This window comes from Hyperolius riggenbachi, chromosome 7, assembly GCF_040937935.1.
Source record: "Hyperolius riggenbachi isolate aHypRig1 chromosome 7, aHypRig1.pri, whole genome shotgun sequence".
In the NCBI taxonomy this organism is placed as follows: domain Eukaryota; kingdom Metazoa; phylum Chordata; class Amphibia; order Anura; family Hyperoliidae; genus Hyperolius; species Hyperolius riggenbachi.
The window spans coordinates 189,401,838-189,422,131 of NC_090652.1; the positions used below are offsets into that span (position 1 = coordinate 189,401,838).

General features: G+C 46.9%; 1 protein-coding gene across 1 annotated transcript in view; it reads left to right on the top strand.

Annotated features, from left to right (window-relative positions):
• Positions 1–20,294, top strand: part of COL3A1 (collagen type III alpha 1 chain) — a 2,242,195-nt gene that overhangs the window by 708,567 nt on the left and 1,513,334 nt on the right. The window contains exons 14-15 of the mRNA XM_068244947.1: positions 13,669–13,713; positions 13,799–13,852. Of these exons, the coding sequence (XP_068101048.1) occupies positions 13,669–13,713; positions 13,799–13,852 (99 nt within the window). The remainder of the gene's footprint in view (positions 1–13,668; positions 13,714–13,798; positions 13,853–20,294) is intronic.

A 20,294-nucleotide genomic window follows, 5' to 3' on the forward strand; every position in this document is an offset into this window, starting at 1 on the left:
CAAGCTGTGGAGGAGTGTGAACATGAACAGGAGGAAGAGTTGTGGGATCAATTCTCAGCCGAAGCAAATGTTTCCTCAACACCTGCGGCAGCACAGAGGGGGGAGGAGGAGGAAGAAGAGTCGTGTGGGGAAGAGGAGTCAGATGATGAGGAAGGTGTTTTGGAGGAGGAGGCGGAAGAACAACCGCAGCAGGTATCGCAGAGGGCATGTGCTTCTCAGCTTTCCCGTGGTATTGTTCGTGCCTGGGGGGAGGAGGAGAACTTACCTGACATCACTGAGGAGGAGCAAGAGGAGATGGATAGTACGTCTGCATCCAACATTGTGCAGATGGCGTCTTTCATGCTGTCCAGCCTGTTGAGGGACCCCATATAAAAAACTCAAGGGGAATAAGCTGTACTGGGTGGCCATGCTACTAGACCCTCGGCATAGGCACTGTCAGGTATAGCAGTATACCCTCACCAGCGGAGAGTGCTGCGGCTGCTGCTTTCACGTCTGACGTCACCCCGGCGGCTGCCGCATCCTCTCAGACATCTTGCACAGCCCCTGGCAGGACAGGTCTCTCCTCTGCACATCAGATTAGGTCAGCACGCTCGCGGGCGGGACGGCAGGACCTTTATAATCTGAGGAGACGGGTCAGTTGATCTTGCGGTCAGCTGACACCAACCTGCCAATCACACGCTGCTGATTGGTTCAGCCCTCTGGGCAGGCGGCTTGTATTTGCTTTCTGTATTTAAGCTGGGAGATGTAATTTGCTCATTGTCTGTTGTTGCGAATACTTCGTGTTAGCGCTCAGACCTTTGATAGCTGTAATCAGTAGTAAGAAAACATACCAATTGTATTTATCTGTGTATGACTCTTTGCCTGCTCTGACTATTCTTTCTGCCTTGTGATTCTGTACCTCTGCCCATCTGATCTTGTTGCCGATTCTGTACCTTATCTGCCCGTCTGTTGCCTACCTGATCTGTTTGACAATTCTCTCTCACCAGTGGGCCCTAGCCACTGGTGAGATTACCGCTGTGGTTCTATCTGTAACCTCCATCGCCACTGGTGAGGTTACCACTGAGATTCTATCAAAAACTTACTGTTTGCACCAATCACTAGACTTTGTGCAATAAAGCTAGTGACCTTTGTCACGTCTTACACGCCATTTGCTTACTATATCTGTATTATTGGTGATTCTGCAGATCACCATATAATCAGATATAGTATCTGTATTATTGGTGATACTGCAGATCACCACATAATCAGAGATTTGTTATCCTGCTGACACTAATCGTTACAGGCACAAAGTGGCAGAGCTGTTTCCAAATCACCAGAAGGCAGAAAGGATGCAGCACTTGCAGAACAAGCTGGCAACTATGCTTAACAATGTGTTTAAGGGTGATGTGACAGCACAACGGAATAAAGGTACCACTGCCATTAATACTTCTCCCATGTCCACGCAGGCAAGGACAGGACTCTCCAGCGATCTCATGGTGATGTCGGACATGCGGACATTCTTTAGTCCAACGCCTTGCCTTAACCCTTCCAGACAGTGGTGTAGGGATCGCTATAGCTGGCATAGTAATGCTATGGGGCCCGAAGCCATGAGGGGGCCCGTCAGTTCTAGCTGCCTGTGTATTTTTCTTTTTGTTTAATTTTTTTCTTAAGTGCAGCCACTAGGCTGCACTTAACACAAAGATAGAGGCAGGCAGATGGGTGAAAGGGATTATTTTCACCTTCCGCCTCTCTGAGATCCCTGCTCCCTATAGTTTATAGCTGGGAACAGAATAGCACTGCCCCCTCCCCCTTCCCTCTACAGCAGAGTCTGGACGGAAATGCAGAGAGTGGGGGAGTTTATTTACTAAAAGAAGCCCCGTCCCCCACGTGCATAGGAGGAAGCTGCCCAGCTCTGAAGAGAGAGCTGCACCAGCCCGTGTGGTTTCAATCAGCCAGCAGAGAAAGGGCTACAGGACAGCCTGGCAGTATTGGAGAGTTTCTGCACCACATGGGCACTGCCCATCAACCCAAAGAAGACGAAAGTGATGGTGTTTCAGAGGAAGAATGGAAATAAAAACCTCACCTCCTCATTTATATTAAATGGCTCCCCACTGGTGTCCACCAACAGCTACACCTACCTGGGGCTGGAGATCAACCAATCAGGGAGCTTTAAACCAGCAGTAAAGGCCCTAAAAGAAAAAGCCTGCAGAACATTTTATGCCATCAGAAGACAGCTTTACCACCTAAAACCATCAGTGAGAGTCTGGGTAAAGATATTTGACAGCATCATCACCCCAATCCTGCTCTATAGCAGTGAGGTATGGGGCCCGGTCACCTACCCTGACCAATCAAAATGGGACTCCAGCCCAACAGAAATCTTCCATCTAGAGTTCTGAAAGTATCTTCTCCAAGTCCATCGCAGCACCTCTAACTCAATTTGCCGGGCAGAGCTAGGTAGATTCCCACTATGGCTGACTATTCAGCAGAGGGCTCTCTCATACTGGGCGCACAACAGAGCAGCAGCCCCAGCACTTACCACCATAAAGCCTCACTGAGCCAGGGGGGCGAGGCCATACCACGCGCTCTCAAGAAAAGCATCAGCAGCCAGCCCAACCAAGACCACCAACACAGGCTGACAAAAGCCCAAATAAAAGGGACTATAGAAAGCTGCAAAGAACGATACGAAGAGGAATGGAGAAGTGACATAAAGAACTCCCAGAAACTCACTGTCTACCAATCACTACAGAGGGAGTACACAATGGCTCCATATCTGGAGAGGCTACACCACCACAAAGACAGACAGACCCTGAGTCTGTACCATCTGAGTGCCCACAGCCTAGAGATAGAGACAGGGCGCCACAGACAGACATGGAAGCCCCGGGAGGAGAGACTGTGCAGACAATGTGAACAGGGGGTCTTGGAGGATGAGGCCCACTTCCCAGGGCCGGATTTGGACTTCCCAGTGCCCTAGGCCCGGTACCACCAACCCCCCCCCCCCCCCCACACACACACACACACTCAGGGTGCATACACACATCAGACCATAGTCTTTGGAAAATGAAGGATCACAGACCAATTTTACCCCCTTCCATGTAGTATGAGGGCCATACCTACAAAGTCTATTCTATTGAGCTGAACTCCCCATCAGATAGAAATCTTTGCAAGATGCTGCACATAAAGATGCTGTACACATGCAACAGATCAGTATCTGCAAAAGATCTGTTCCTGCAAAAGATCCGTTTCTGCAAAATGCATTCATAGTCTATGATATCTGCAGATCCTCATACACACCTTGTTTAACAAACATTCATCTGCAGATCAGATCCACCAGGATGGATCTTCAGATCTGCAGATGATTGTCTGATCTGCAGATAATTGTCTGTTAAACAAGGTGTGTATGAGGATCTGCAGATATCATAGACTATGAATGCATTTTGCAGGAACGGATCTTTTGCAGGAACAGATCTTTTGCAGATATTGATCTTTTGAACGTGTTCAGCATCTTGCAAAGATTTTTATCTGATGGGGAGTTCAGCTCCATAGAATAGACTGTGTAGGTATGGCTCTCGGACTCCATGGAACGGGGTAAAATTGTTCTGTGATCTTTTATTTTCCAAAGACTGTGGTCTGATGTGTGTATGAGCCTTTAGGAAAATGAAAGATCACAGACCAATTTTACCCCCTTCTATGTAGTATGAGAGCCATACCTACACAGTCTATTCTTTGGAGCTGAACTCCCCATCAGACAGAAATCTTTGCAAGATGCTGCACACAAAGATGCTGTACACATTCAAAAGATCAGTATCTGCAAAAGATCTGTTCCTGCAAAATGCATTCATAGTCTATGATATCTGCAGATCATCATACATACCTTGTTTAACAGACATTCATCTGCAGATCCGATCCACCAGGATGGATTTTCAGATCTGCAGATGATTGTCTGATCTGCAGATAAATGTCAGTTAAACAAGGTGTGTATGATGATCTGCAGATCTCATAGACTATGAATGCAATTTGCAGGAACGGATCTGTGGCAGGAACAGATCTTTTGCAGATACTGATCTTTTGTGTCTGTACAGCATCTGTGTGTGCAGAATCTTGCAAAGATTTTATCTGATGGGGAGTTCAGCTCCATAGAAAAGACTGTGAAGGTATGGCTCTCATACTACATGAAGGGTGGTAAGATTGGACTGTGATCTTTCTTTTTCCAAAGACTATAGTCTGATATGTGTATGAGCCTTAATGATCACTTGTTTGCAGGATACCTATGAATGTTTTCTCTCTGAAAAATGATGAATGATTGTTTTTCCTGTTAGAGCAGTGAGTCCCTAATGCCTGGTACGCACCAGATAGATGGGTTGAATCGATTTTCCGATCACTTATACAAAGTCGATTAGAAAAATGATCAGAAATCAGATTAGACCTGTCAGAAATAATCAATTTGAACCCATCTATCTGATGGCAAATTGCATGGTGTGTACCAGGCATGAAGTAGCAGAGCGGCGTTCATCTCCCTCTCTGCTCTTCTGTAATCACAGATCTGTTGCGTTTATTTTATAGTATTTATTGTACTGATTCTTTCACAGGTGTTTTTTTACTGCCAACACGGTACAAATATATATATTTTTTAATTTTTAGTGTATGTTATTACTTTTGGTATACAAAACAGAATGTAACAATACAAAAGTATACAACAGTACATTTGTAATTATAATTATAGAGAAGTTGTCTATCTCATACTAGACTACTGCTGCCTTTAAAATGAGCCAGCAAGGGGTTAAGATTTAGCTTAGAAGGGGCTGCCATAAATCTCTCTAAGGAAAAAAAACCCTTATCTGTATAAGATGTACAATCCAGGGGGAGAGAGGAGAAGGAATGGCTCAAGTCATTAACAGAATCTGACCAGCAATACATTGTTTAGCCCAGCTTGAGTTGTAAAGTGGAAATAATTCTGTTAAAATGTTTACTTTTACTGGATCAGAAATTGTCTACATTGTGATCCATGTTTCTCTCACCCCTGGCAATAAACTGAAGCGTGTATGTTCAGTAGATAGCACTGTCTCATCGCACACCACGAAGTAAGGAAAATACACGGAGCTCTGGAATTCTGACTGTGTGCAGCAAAGTCGGGGCGCTTTGGAGCAGGAGAAATGATTTATTTTGACATGCAGCCTCTTATCTCTCTCAGGTCCTGCCGCCCTTTTATCCTTCTGATTTTTTTCCGCCCTAGGCCGTGACCTTTGTGGCCTTTGCAGAAATCCGGCCCTGCCACTTCCTGCTACACTGCAGCAAATACACACCTGTGAGGACTGTCCACTTCCAGGGACTCTCTGAACAGATCCAGGATTTTACCTCCACAGATGAGGAGAGGAAACTCTACATCCTACTGGGGGAAGAGGAAAAAACTGTGCAAATAGCTGCCTGATATGTCACTGCCTGCCACCAACTGAGAGGAACATGATACCACATGGACTGTACACCCCCAATACGCCCTATGGACTGTATATACCAGTCCCCCATACTGTCCCTTACATCCTCCACACACCTATGGACTATATACCCCAACCCCCTATACCCTTCCCTTATTCCCACAATCCCCCCTCCCATGTTAATGCTTTGTTTTGCTTTGGCAATGATAAATGTATTTGGTCCTGCCAATAAAGCTTTTTTGGATTTGGGTTTGGATTTGGACATGTTACTGGTCCAGCAGGTCCACCTCCTCCATAGACTGCCATTGCCTGCAGGTAATCTGATATCTCCCTTCCCCTGGCTCCCTGGCTTCTCTGTCCCTTTTCTCTCTGTTAGCTTGTTCTGTTCACACTACTCTTCCCCCCTCCCCTCTGTGCACACACTGTGTCCTGTCTCCCCCTCCCTGCAGTGTCCTGTGTCTCCCTCCCTGCAGTGTCCTGTCTCCCCTTCTCCCTGCAGTATCCAGTTTCCCCCACTCCCTGCAGTATCCAGTGTCCCTCTCCCTGCAGTATTCTGTATCACCCTCCCTGCAGTGTCCTGTGTCCCCCTCCCTGCAGCATCCTGTCTCCCCCTCCCAGCAGTGTCCTGTGTCCCGCTCCCTGCAGTGTCCCCCTCCCTGCAGCGTCCTGTGCCCTCTCCCTGCAGCGTCCTGTGTCCCCCTCCCTGCAGCGTCCTGTGTCTGTGTCCTGTGTCCCGCTCCCTGCAGTGTCCTGTGTCCCCCTCCCTGCAGTGTCCTTTCTCCCCCTCCTGGCACTGTCCATCTGCTTACCTCTCATCTCCTCTGCCTAATGCCTGATAATTAGAGATGTCGGCGAACGGTTCTGGTACGGTGCATGACGTCACGCTCATGTGCAGAGAGTGCCCGGCAACAGGCGCGCGATCAAATATGCGCACCGCCGGCCCAGCGCAGCCGTACTACTACGGGTCATAGCGACCCGGCAGTAGTAGCTGCCCATAGAGATTCACTGGCGAACAGTTCGCCAACATCCCTACTGATAAACACCATGCAATTTCCCATCAGATTTCAGGTTGAATTGGTAATTTTCGCCAGATCCTTTCTGATTTCCAATCATTTTTCTGAATGATTTTGTACAGAAGTGATTGGAAAATCGATTAGAAAAACAATTGAAAATTAGATCAGACCTGTCAGAAATGATTAATTTGACCAAAAATCTGATTGAGAAATTGCATGGTGTGTACTAGGTATAACAATATGCTTCCCTCTCCTTTGCCTAACGCTGACTTTTTTTTCCTTATGGTGGCCATTAACGAAACAATTCTCCAGACGATCAACCATCTGATTTGATTGCAATTTCGTTAGGAAACTATCATTGGGGCCACTAACAGAATGGATCTGCTTAGTGTACGTTGCAGGCAGCTGCTACTGTTTCCTTCTGTGCCTTGTACATCATTCCCCCCCCCCCCCCCCCTTTGTGCCTCCTTATGTCCATTTTGTGCCTCCTTCTGTCTCCTTGTGCCTTCTTCAGTCCCTTGTGCCATGTCTGACCCCCTGTTTGTCCTTCTGTCTCCCTTTGTGCCTCCTTCTTTCTCCATGTGCCTCCTTCAGTCCCCCTGTGCCACCTCTGCCTCCTTCTGTCCTCCTGTGCCTCCATATGTCCCCTTGTGTCTCTTTGCCCCCCCTGTGCTACCTCTGCCCCCCTGTTCCTCCTTTAGTCCCACTTGCCTCCTTCTGTCCTCATGTGCCTCCTTTTGTCTCCCTTTGTGCCTCATTCTGTCTCCATGTGCCTTTTCAGTCCCCATGTGCCACCTCTGTCCCCTGCGCCTTCCTCTGTCCCCCTGTGCCTCCTTCTGTGCTCCTTTGTGCTTTCTTCTGTCTCCCTGTAGTGCTGTCTGTCCCCCTCTGCCTCCTTTTGTCTCCCTGTGCCTCCTTACATCCCCCTCTGCCTTTCTGTCATCCTTTTGTGCCTCCTTCTGTCTCCCTATGTGCATCCATCTGTTCTCCTTTGTGCCTCCTACTGTCTCCCTGTGCCTTCTTCTGCCCCCTTTGTGCCTCAATCTGTCCACCATTGTGCCTCCTTGTGCCCCTTTTTGTGCCTCCTTCTGCCCCACTTTGTTCCTCCTTCTGTCCCCCTGTGTGCCTCCTTCAGTCCCCCTGTGCGCCTCCTTCAGTCCCCCTGTGCCTCCTTCTGTCCTTTTTGTGCCTCCTTCTGGCCCTCATGCCTTCTTCTGTCCCCCTGTACAGTACCGCCCGCTGCCCCTCGTGTACCTCCTTCTGTCCTCCTGTGCCTCCTTCTGTCCTCATTTGTGTCTCATTCTGTTCCCCATTGTGCCTCCTTTTGTCACCCATTGTGCCTTCTTCTGTCCCCCTGTGTGACTTCTTCTGTTCCCTTGTGCCTCCTTCTGTCCTCCTTTGTGACTTCTTCTGACCCTCATGCCTACTTCTGTCCCCGTGTGCCTCCCTATGTCACCCTGTGGGCCTTATTCAGTATCCCTGTGCCTCCTTCTGTGTCCACCTTTGTGCCTCATGAAAGTGGAGCCCTGCCTATGTGTATTTTTTGGTGAAAAGCTGCCGCAATCAATTTAATTTCTGGTGAAATGCTGCCGAATTATGATTATTTTCTGGTGAAATGCTGCTGCAATATGATTATTTTCTGGTGAAACGCTGCTGCATTACGATTATTTTCTGGTGAAACGCTGGTGCATTACGATTCTTTTTGGTGAAACACTGCTGCATTCCGATTATTTTGACATGGGGGGCACCACGGGGGATGTACATAGTGGCCGCCACGTTGGGAGGAGGGGAGGCGCCACATGTTTTCTCGCCTGGAGTGACAAAATGGCTAGAGGCGACCCTGCACTAAGCTCTTCTGCCTATGCACATAGCTGTTTTAAAGTATAAGCTCACTTATTGGATCACCCATGCTGCCTTACTTACTAAGGCCCCATTTGGGGCCCGTTTCCACTAGAGCGAATCTGCATGCGTTTCCTGCATGCATATTTGCATAACCAATACAAGTGGATGGGGCTGTTTCCACTTCTCAGGAATTCTGTGCGGTTTGCTGTGCAGAAAAAATCTGCATGGCAGACCCGTCAGAATTCACATGCCCCATACCCACACATGAATCGCCGGTAATGTAATTTAATAGGAAAACCGCAAGCGGTTTTGTCTTGAGGTTTTCCATGCGTTTTTGCGTGCATCGTCGCTTAAAAACCCATGTCAATGCTTACCGGCATTGACATGGTTAAAATCGCATAGAGCAAACCGCGAGCTATTCCGCGTGAAAATCCACATGGTAACGCACCCGCATGCGGATTCGTTGATGCATTTTCTGCAATGATATTGCAACGCACAAGTGGAAATGGGCCCTCACACTTAATCAGTTGCTCCCAGTTATAACTGAAAAAAACAACTGATTTTCAAAGTAATGCCCATGTTTCCCAATGGATCAGTTCACGCTATATGCCTTTTAAAGAGACTCAGAGCTGAGTCTTCCTGCTGTTTTTTTAATTACCCTGGGCTTCCTCCAGCCCCATAAGAATGGATGTGTCCCTTGCCATCCTCCTGCGATCTCCTGTTCAGCCGCAATCTTCCCCGGTAAGCGGTTCAGTGATGTCAGCGGTGGACCTACTGCACAAGCGCAGAAGGCCCCGACTGATGTCATTCAGTCTGACTGAGTCCGACTGACCTGCGTACCGAGAGTCGACTGCGGCTGAACAGAGGGCTGAATGGATCACTGCGGGAGGACGGCGAGGGACACATCCATGCTTATGGGGCTGGAGAAAGTCCCAGGTAAGTAAAAAAACAGCAGTTGACTCAGCTCTGAGTCTCTGTAACTGAAAGATTTTTCATAAATTATGCACTCCTATGGAAAAGAAAAACTGATTAAGTGTAAATGGGGCCTTAGTCTTGTGTGCGTCTTCTCTCTCTTTTTAGGGGGGGGGGCAAACAAAATTTTGCTATGGGGCCCCATGGTTTCTAGCTACACTCCTGATTCCGGATCCACCCTCCACCAACGCCTGGACCGGCAGGTAGCCGACTACCTGGCCTTAAGTGTGGATGTAGACACTGTGAGTAGCATTGAACCCTTGGGCTACTTGGTGCGCAGGCTTGACCTGTGGCCAGAGCTGTCACAATTTGCCATCCAACTTCTGTCTTGCCCTGCCTCAAGCGTCTTATTAGAAAGGACCTTCAGCGCAGCTGGAGGCATTGTCACTGAGAAGAGAAGTCGCCTAAGTCACAAAAGTGTTCAGTACCTCACCTTTATCAAAATGAATGAGGCATGGATCCCGGAGGGCTACTGCACGCCCGAAGACTAAGTCCGTCCCCACACACTGAAGCTCTGCCTGCACGCCGTGTGACTGCCTGCCCCATGACTAAGTCGGTCCCCACACAGCATCTCTGCCTGCAGGCCACTTGACTGCCTTCTCCGCCACCACCAACAAGGTCCAGGACTCCAGGCAGATTCCTGATTTTTTTTTTTTAAGGTGTACATGCCTGCCTAATTTTTCTGGCTGGCTCCCCTTCGTGATCGTTACCTTGCCGCGGTGAAGGGGCTTGCGTATCACAATGAAGCAATGACCGCCGGCTATATAAGTGTCTTGGGGGGAGGGGTCAGTCCCCACACAGCATCTATACCTGCAGGCTGCTTGACTGCCTTCTCCGCCACCACCAACAGATTCCAGGACTCCAGGTAGATTAATGAATTTTTAAGGCCGCTAACAAAAATAATATTTTATTGGCTGTACTGCGGCTGCAGCAACAAAACAAGGGCATGTACATGTGTCAATTCCCCTTCGTGATCGTTACCTTGTCGCAGTGAAGGGGCTTGCATATCACAATGAAGCAATGACCTATATGAGTGTGTTGGGGAAACACCCAAGATAATAAGGTTGTTGCTTCATTGTGGACAGACCAAATTCGATCAGCTGGACAGTCACTGTTGTTCTGCCATTAAGCTACCTCAGCCTGGCGACCATATGGGCGTGAAAACCGCCATGGCCTGCACTCTCACCATGGTGCGCACCAGTCCAGCACGGCCGTCACTACACAAACAGCTGTGTGTGGTGCGTTACACAGTGAGTTTGGTCTGTCAGTGTGAAGCAGTACTCTAATTACACTCCCTGATTCATGTATACACATGCAAGATATTTTAAAGCACTTTAGGCCTCCAATTTAGCATAAAATGTTATTTCTGCCCTTAAAACGCTGCTTTGTGTCAAATCCAGATTTTTCCCCCGGGACTTTTGGCATGTATCCCACTCTGTCATGCAAAAACTCAGATGTTAGACCCCTTGAAACATATTTTCCATCATTGTTGTGGCCAGCATAAATGTTTCTAATTTTCGAAGTTCGCCTCCCCATTGAAGTCTATTGCGGTTCGCGGAAGTTTGTGCGAACCAAACTTTTTGCGGAGGTTCGCGGTCGAGGTTCGTGAACCTAAAATCGGAGGTTCGAGCCATCTCTACTGGTAGGCAGGGGAATATCAGGAAGGCAGCTGACTTTCAGGGTTCCCAGGAGGGGAATGGACAGGCAGGGGAATCCTGGAAAGAGAGCTGACAGGTAGGGATCCTGAGAAGAGAACTGACTGACAGGAAAGTGACAGGCAGGGAGACTGACCGGTAATCCTGGAGGAACTGGCAGGCAGGGATCTCCAGGGATAGAAAAACTGACAGAAAGAGAACTGACTGAGGGCTGGTGCACACCAGGGCAGTTCTGAAGCATTTTTTTGAACGCTTGTAGGGGCTAATGAAAGTGAATGGGATGGTGCACATCAGAGCAGTTCGTTTTACCCCCACATGCAAACTTCTGTCCTGCAGCATTTTTTAGATGTCTGAGGCATTTCTGCCTTAATGTTAAGTATAGGAAAGTGGAAAACCGCTCTTAAAAACGCTACATCAGAGCGTTTTTTCAAGCATTTATCTTACAGAAGCTGTTCAGTAACAGCTTTACTGCAACAAAATATGACATCTGCTACACAATTGCGCTCCAAAAAACGCTAGGCATGTTTAGAAAATCTCTTTAAATTTTTGGGGACCGACGTAGGTTGAATCTACGTCCAGCAGGTGGTGCTGCCGTTCTGACTGGACGTTGTTTCAATGTCTGCGCTAAAGAACCGCGATCGTGCGCACCGGAGAGGGGAGATTAAGCTGTCATATGATAGCTGACATCTCCCCTCAGTGATCAGCAGCCATCGTGTATGGCTGCTGATCATGTGATCACTACAATCGCCTGCGGATCTTCGTGATCACTTTGACAGCTGTGGTGGTAGGGGGGAAAGAAGAGGATCCACTCACCTCCCTGCCGTTCCCTCAACGATCGGCGGCCCCCACCGCTCTTGCCGGCATCTCTGCTCCTTCTGACGTCAGCGCCGGGTCCCAGCTTGATGATGTCATTGAGCCGCGACCCTGAACTGAGCGGCAGTAGGAGCAGAGATGCCGGCCGGAGCAGAGGGGGCTACTGCGGCTCATCGCTTGAGCCTGGAAGGTGAGTGATGGCTGCTGCATGCAGGGAGGACATCTGGCTAAAGGGGGGACACACAGCCCAGCACACCACAGAGGGGATCCGGCTGCCTGGCCCCCCAAACGCGCCCCCCCCCCCCCTACCTTCAGCAAAAACGCCTGGTCCTTAAGGGGGTCCCGAAAGGGTTAAACATGCCTAGAATCACTCTGAAAATCTGCTTCAAGAACCTCTAGCGTTTTGCGGATCTGCTAGAGGTTTTTGGTGTGCACTGGCCCTTACATGGGATTCCTGGTTAGGATTTAAGATGCAGGAAACTGGCAGACAGGGGACTAGCAGGCAGGGAAATCCTGAAAAAGGGAACGCTAAAGGGAAATTCTGGAAGGGAACAGCGAAAGGAGGGGATCCTGGAACTGTTGCATCTGGTCACTGGCTGTGACCAAATGCAACAGTGGCAATGTAGTGAAAGTTCAGGGTTTAAATACCCTGACTCTTGTGACAGAAGCCGCAGCTCCGCCCACCACCGGCTGGATAAAGGGAGAAAGCGTGCACACATGCCTGGCAACAAGTAGACGCTGAACCCAGAAGTCCGCTGGGTCAACGTCCCACCTCCATGACTGAAGCCAGTGATGGTTACAATCTGCCACCATTACAGGAGCCTGCGCTCGAAGCGGAGGCGGGTAAATAACAATCAATCGTTACACAGGGACTCCTCTATAAAGGACTTCTTAACCTTTCTAGATAAGAAATTCCATTTCCCGATTCTGCTCAACAATGTCGCCTTATGATAGACAGAAAAATCAGGTAGACCCAGTCCACCAGAATGTTTAGTTCTTTTTTTTAATGTAGACAACTTTATTATAGGTCTAAGTATAAAATCACACACAAAAAAAGAGTAGGGAGAGAAATGGAGATCACATGAAATCTATAAATCAGTTTGGACAAGAAGTCCATTTTAATAGCATTTATCTGTGTCAAGAAGAACATAGGAAGGCAAGAATGTGCCTTATAATAAGATTGGATGTCCGCTCTCTGTTGGTGGGGTCTCATTGCTCCCCCAATGTTTTTTTTTTTTTTGGTATATAATTTTCTTTTTTTTTTTAAAATAAATTTACTTATTTTTTAATTTTCCCTCCCTCCCCCAGTCAGCCTATCACAGCGATCGGCTGTGATAGGCTTCAGCCTATCACAGTGGATTGCTCCTGTGTCCCTCAGGGGGACAGCCATGTCACATGGCTGTCCCCATTACAGCTCTGCCTTAGATCACATCGTTGTACATAGTTATTAGACGGCAGTTTCACCATCTAACAGTCTCCGAGCGGCGATTGCCTCTGGGAGACTGAAGGCAGAGCGGAGATTCATCATCCAAGCGGAGATGCGCCTGCATCGGCATGCACGCTCTCCTGCAATCCCCATAGAAAGCCATTCACGCCAATCGGCGTGGAGTGATCCTGGGGCTGCTGTTGTGTTTACGCCACTTGGCGTGGAGAGTACCTCTCAGGGCCAGGGCATTTCCCAGGTGGGGATTGTTTGAGCAACTAGCAAGTTGTAATTCTTCTGTGGAGAACTCCTCATCTAGAGCTCAGCGAACCTCAAATGGAACTTCTAACAATTTACACTCAACTGATGTTAAGCTTATTGCATTATAGTTTTCTGGTTTGATTTTTTTCCCCCTGTGGAAAACATCAGCTGTAGTAAATCTTCATCTTAATGCACAGAACATAACACAGAAACAGGCAGATAAGTGAGCATAAAAATATTTGTTAGTTGAAATATACATAAATATGTTTTTATATTTTCAGGGTGCACGTGGCAATGATGGAGTGCCTGGTTCTTCTGGCCCACCTGTAAGTTTTTTTCATCATATCTAAATAATATACATTTAAAACTGTTTATTATTTTCGGTGAGATAACATGATTTGTTTTCTGCAGGGTCCTCCTGGCTCCCCTGGCAATTCTGGATTTCCTGGTGGTCCTGGTCCAAAGGTATTTTTTTTCTCATTCTAATGGTCAAAGAAATCATTTTTGTATTGTAAAAAAAAAAAGCTTCAAAGAGGGTATGCCTGTAAAACAGTAGGAGGAGTAAAGCTTTGTAACAATAATATGTTGAACCTCTAACCCAGATTGTATTTTCCGCCATATAAGACGCTCCAGAATATAAGATGATCGAGGTTTAGAGGGCAAAAAATATATACTAATCCTGGTGCGTCCGTATTCTAGGAGCATCTTGTAGATGTTCTCCCGAATTGGTGTCCTCCATGTGTCCCCCATGTGTCCTTGTGTGTCCCCATCTGTCCCCAGTGTGTTTACTTCTGTCCTCCCTGTGTCCCCTTCTGTCCCCAATATGGCCCCTTCTGTTCCTCTTCTGTCCCCAGTGTGTCTCATTCTGTCCCCCCTTCTTTCCCTGGCTCCCCCTGATTCCCCGCTCCCTCACCGCTTCCTTGTGTGTCTGTCCACACCCCCTCTCATGTCTCTGCTCCCCCCCCCCAGTGTAATTAGCAGTGTAGTGGCAGTGTCTTACCTAATCCAGCAGCTCCCGCTGGGATCGCAGATCTCTCTTCTCTCCCACGGCTTCTGCTGAGTGCGTCATTACTAGAAGCCATTACTAGAGGGAGCCACAAGAGAAAAGCTAGGCCTGCAATACCTTCAGGAGCCACTAGATCAGGTAAAGGTAAGACCCTGCCTCTACACTGCTAATTACAGGGGGGGGGGGGAATTGGAGACACAAGGGAGGGAGTGGGCAGACACGGCAAAAGTGGAGAGGAATCTGGCACTAAGTTGGATCCGGGGACATACATGGGGGAGCGGTGAGAGAGAAGAGAGGTATGTGATCCCCATGGAAGCTGCTTGATTAGGTAAGACACTGCTACTAGACTGTTAGTTTCATGGGGTGGGGGGGGAGTGAAGGCACAAGGTGGGCGGGCAAATGGACAGACACGGGGAAAGCGGAGGAAGACTGGGCACTCAGGGACATGCATAGGGGAGCAGACAGGAAGCGGACACACAGGGGCAGCCAGGTACACACTGGGGGACACAGGCACACAAAGGACATTGTAGGGAGTCCCCGACATGGCGGCAGGTCGGTAGATCTATTGGCAGGCGCTCATAGGTGAGGGATTCCCTGCATTCGCTATGTAAGAAACTGACTTTTTGTCCCCATTTTTTGGCGTGAAAAAACTGTCTTAGATGTCAGAAAATATGGTAAATTAGACATGGAGAACAAAGGAACTACAGCTGGTGTATTGTAAGGATCTTTCTAAAGGAAAAAAAAGTTTCACGTCCTCCCTTCACTTCCTGTAAGCGTGAGCGCTCACTTACAGGACAGGAGAAAAAATTCTTGTGGCCAAATAGTAAAACTACCCGCTACATAATTGTTTTTTTTAAATAAACACACACTTTATTACATTTTAGATTTTTAATTTAAAAAAATTACAATAAAGAAAACAAATAGTTACCTAAGGGTTTGAACTTTTTTAATATGCATGTGAGGAGAGTATATTACTATTATTTTTTAAATTATAAGCTTGTAAAAAATTATGAATGCAAAACTGCAAATATTGCCAAATAAAATATTGGCGCCATACATTGTGATAGGGACATAATTTAAATGGTGTAATAACCAGGACGAATGGGCAAATTAACCACTTTGAAACCCTTGCTTCGCTTATCTACTCCCCACAGAACTTTACCTGGGGCTCAGGGGAGTAGATAGGCGTACTTGTGGTAAACAGTGTGCTGTATGCCCAATAAGCTATCTGATTATGTATATAGGTTATCATTTTAACCGTGACAAGTGAGAGAATAGATTTTGTGGTGATTGACAACTGAGGGATAAGTCATGTGATTTTTTTTTACCGGAAAACTGAATGAAAAGCATTAAAACTGTTATTTTCATGTACTCTATACCCCCAAATAAATACTTGTAAAAACAACAAAAGTGACAGCATTGAAAAGAGAATACATAGTTACCCTAGGGACTTAGCTTTTAAAATATGTATGCCATGAGAGTGTATTACTGTTAATCATGAAGAAAAGGGCTTTTAATTACTGATAGAGTACAATGAGAAAACAAAAAACACAAACCAGAAACTAATATATTTTCGCCATACATTGTACTAGGAACATTATTTAAATGTTGAGATAACCAGGACAAATTAGCAAATACAATGTGTGTGTTTTACCTATGGTAACATTGTTTATTTGAAAACTATAGTGGATGGAAATGGAGAAATAGTGTATTTTTTCTTTTTTTTTCTCATTTTTCCCTTTAAAATGCACAGATAATAACATAATTACTAAAAGCAAATATCACCCTCACAAAGCATAATTTGTGGCAAAAAAACAAGATATAGATCATTTACATCTGATGAGTAGCAATAAAGTTATTGGTGAATGAATGGGAGGAGCGCTGAAATGTGAAAATTGCTCTGGTTTTTAAGCAAAAAACCCTGTGGTGCTGAAGTGGTTAAATGTATGGGTTTTAATTATGGTAGCATGTATTATTTTAAAACTATAATGGCCGAAAAACATTTTTTTTTAACCATTTCAGCCCGCGGGTATTTTTCACCTTATGCATCAGAGAAATGTTCACCTCCAATTCATTCGCAAATAACGCCATCACTAATTATCACAATGAATTGATCTATATCTGTTTTTTCCGCCACCAATTAGGCTTTCTTTGGGTGGTACATTTTGCTAAGAATTATTTTTTTCTAAATGCATTTTAACAGGAATATTAAGAAAAAAAAATCATTATTTCTCAGTTTTTGGCCATTATAGCTTTAAAATAATGCATGCTACCATAATTAAAACCCACACATTTTATTTGCCCATGTGTCCCGGTCATTAGCATTACACCATTTAAATTATGTCCCTTTCACAATGTATGGTGCCAATATTTTATTTGGAAATAAAGAAGCATTTTTTCAGTTTTGCATCCATCACTATTTACAAGCTTGTAATTAAAAAAAATATATTAGTTATATACCCTCTTGACATGCATATTAAAGTGGACCCAAATTAAAAATACAAGATTTCAAACATAAAATCTATTTTCTAAATTATAATAATAAATAGCAGCCTTTTTTCAGCTGCATGTGACAAATATACAATATTTTACATTTATTGGAGGAACCCCTCCCTTCCTTTCATATTGCCGGCAAATAATCCGGCAAACTGGTAGAGTAGATGGTGTCTGGCAATGGAGAAATTGCTAATGGCTGCCCCCTGTACAACCCTAGTTATGCAAAGAGGAGGGTGAAAAGCATGCACTGAAACGCTCATAGGCTTGAAGGAGTGTTTGTTTATTTTTGTATGTGTCAGAGTGGTGCAACTAAATATATTGAATTAAAAAAATGTTTGGTTTGGGTCCGCTTTAACCACTTCTCGACCGCCCACTGCACAGGGGCGGCCGGAAAGTGGATCCCGCAAGGACCGCCGCATGCACAGAGGCGGCGGTCCTTGTACGGGCATGGGTGGCGCGATTGCGTCATCCGTGACGCGATCGGCCGCCGGCGACTGGCTCTGCCCCCCTCGCACTGTAACCCGCCGGCCGTTCGGAAGCGCCGGCGGGTTACTAGCACCCGAATCGCCGCATACAAAGTGTATAATACACTTTGTAATGTTTACAAAGTGTATTATGCAGGCTGCCTCCTGCCCTGGTGGTCCCAGTGTCCGAGGGACCACCAGGGCAGGCTGCAGCCACCCTAGTCTGCACCCAAGCACACTTCCCCCCCCCCTGCCCCCTGATCGCCCACAGCACCCCTCAGACCCCCCCCCCTGCCCACCCCCCAGACCACTGTTTGCACCGAATGACCCCCCTAATCACCCATCAATCACTCCCTGTCACTATCTGTAAACACTATTTTTTTATCCCTCCCCTGCCCCCTGCTCCCTCTTGATCACCCCCCACCCCTCAGATTCTCCCCAGACCCCCCCCCCCCTGTGTACTGTATGCATCTATCCCCCTGATCACCTGTCAATCACCTGTCAATCACCCATCAATCACCCCCTGTCACTGCCACCCATCAATCAGCCCCTAACCTGCCCCTTGCGGGCAATCTGATCCCCCACCCACACCAATAGATCGCCCGCAGATCCGACATCAGATCACCTCCCAAGTGCAGTGTTTACATCTGTTCTCTACCCCAAACACCCACTAATTACCCATCAATCACCCATCAATCACCTACTATCACCACCTGTCACTGTTACCCATCAGATCAGACCCTAATCTGACCCTTGCGGGAACCCAATCACCCACCTACACGCTCAGATTGCCCTCAGACCCCCCCCCCTTATCAATTCGCAAGTGCAATATTTACATCTGTTCTTCCCTGTAATAACCCACTGATCACCTGTCAATCACCTGTCAATCACCCATCAATCACCCCCTGTCACTACCACCCATCAATCACCCCCTGTCACTGCCACCCATCAATCAGCCCCTAACCTGCCCCTTGCGGGCAATCTGATCACCCACCCACACCAATAGATCGCCCACAGATCCGGCGTCAGATCACCTCCCAAGTACAGTGTTTACATCTGTTCTCTACCCTAAACACCCACTAATTACCCATAAATCACCCATCAATCACCCCCTATCACCACCTGTCACTGTTACCCATCAGATCAGACCCTAATCTGCCCCTTGTGGGCACCCAATCACCCGCCTACACGCTCAGATTGCCCTCAGACCCCCCCCTTATCAATTCGCCAGTGCAATATTTACATCTGTTCTTCCCTGTAATAACCCACTGATCACCTGTCAATCACCTGTCAATCACCCATCAATCACCCCCTGTCACTGCCACCCATCAATCACCCCCTGTCACTGCCACCCATCAATCAGCCCCTAACCTGCCCCTTGCGGGCAATCTGATCACCCACCCACACCAATAGATCGCCCGCAGATCCGACTTCAGATCACCTCCCAAGTGCAGTGTTTACATCTGTTCTCTACCCTAAACACCCACTAATTACCCATCAATCACCCCCTGTCACTGCTACCCATCAGATTAGACCCCTACCTGCCCCTAGAACACTCAATCACTTGCCCACACCCTCAGAACGCCCTCAGACTCCTGCTCTGATCACCTCACCAGTGCATTGCTTGCATCTATTCCCCCCTCTAATCACACCTTGAGACACCCATCAATCACCTCCTGTCACCCCCTAGCACACCTACCCATCAAATCAGGCCCTAATTTGCCCCGTGTGGGATCCAGATCACTCGGCCAAACCCTCAGATCCCCCTCAGACCCCCTTCCGATCACCTCCCCAGTGCATTGATTGCATCTATTTTCCCCTCTAACCACCCCCTGAGACACCCATCAATCACCTCCTGTCACCCCCCTAGCACTCCTATCCATCAGATCAGGCCCAATACAATCTGTCATCTAAAAGGCCACCCCGCTTATGATCCACAAAATTCGCCCCCTCATAGACCACCTGTCATAAAAATTTGCAGATGCTTATACCCCTGAACAGTCATTTTGAGACATTTGGTTTCCAGACAACTTACGGTTTTGGGCCCGTAAAATGCCAGGGCGGTATAGGAACCCCACAAGTGACCCCATTTTAGAAAAAAGACACCCCAAGGTATTCTGTTAGGTGTATGACGAGTTCATAGAAGATTTTATTTTTTGTCAAAATTTAGCGGAAATTCATTTTTATTGTTTTTTTTTCACAAATGTCATTTTTCACTAACTTGTGACAAAAAATAAAATTTTCTATGAACTCACCATACACCTAACGGAATACCTTGGGGTGTCTTCTTTCTAAAATGGGGTCACTTGTGGGGTTCCTATACTGCCCTGGCATTTTAGGGGCCCTAAACCGTGAGGAGTAGTCTAGAAAACAAATGCCTCAAAATGACCTGTGAATAGGACGTTGGGCCCCTTAGTGCACCTAGGCTGCAAAAAAGTGTCACACATGTGGTACCGCCGTACTCAGGAGAAGTAGTATAATGTATTTTGGGGTGTATTTTTACACATACCCATGCTGGGTGGGAGAAATCTCTCTGTAAATGGACAATTGTGTGTAAAAAAAATCAAACAATTGTCATTTACAGAGATATTTCTCCCACCCAGCATGGGTAAGTGTAAAAATACACCACAAAACACATTATACTACTTCTCCTGAGTACGGCGGTACCACATGTGTGGCACTTTTTTACACCCTAAGTGCACTAAGGGGCCCTAAGTCCAATGAGTACCTTTAGGATTTCACAGGTCATTTTTGTTTCAAGACTACTCCTCACGGTTTAGGGCCCCTAAAATGCCAGGGCAGCATAGGAACCCCACAAATGACCCCATTCTAGAAAGAAGACACCCAAAGGTATTCTGTTAGGAGTATGGTGAGTTCATAGAAGATTTTATTTTTTGTCACAAGTTAGCGGAAAATGACACTTTGTGAAAAAAAAACAATT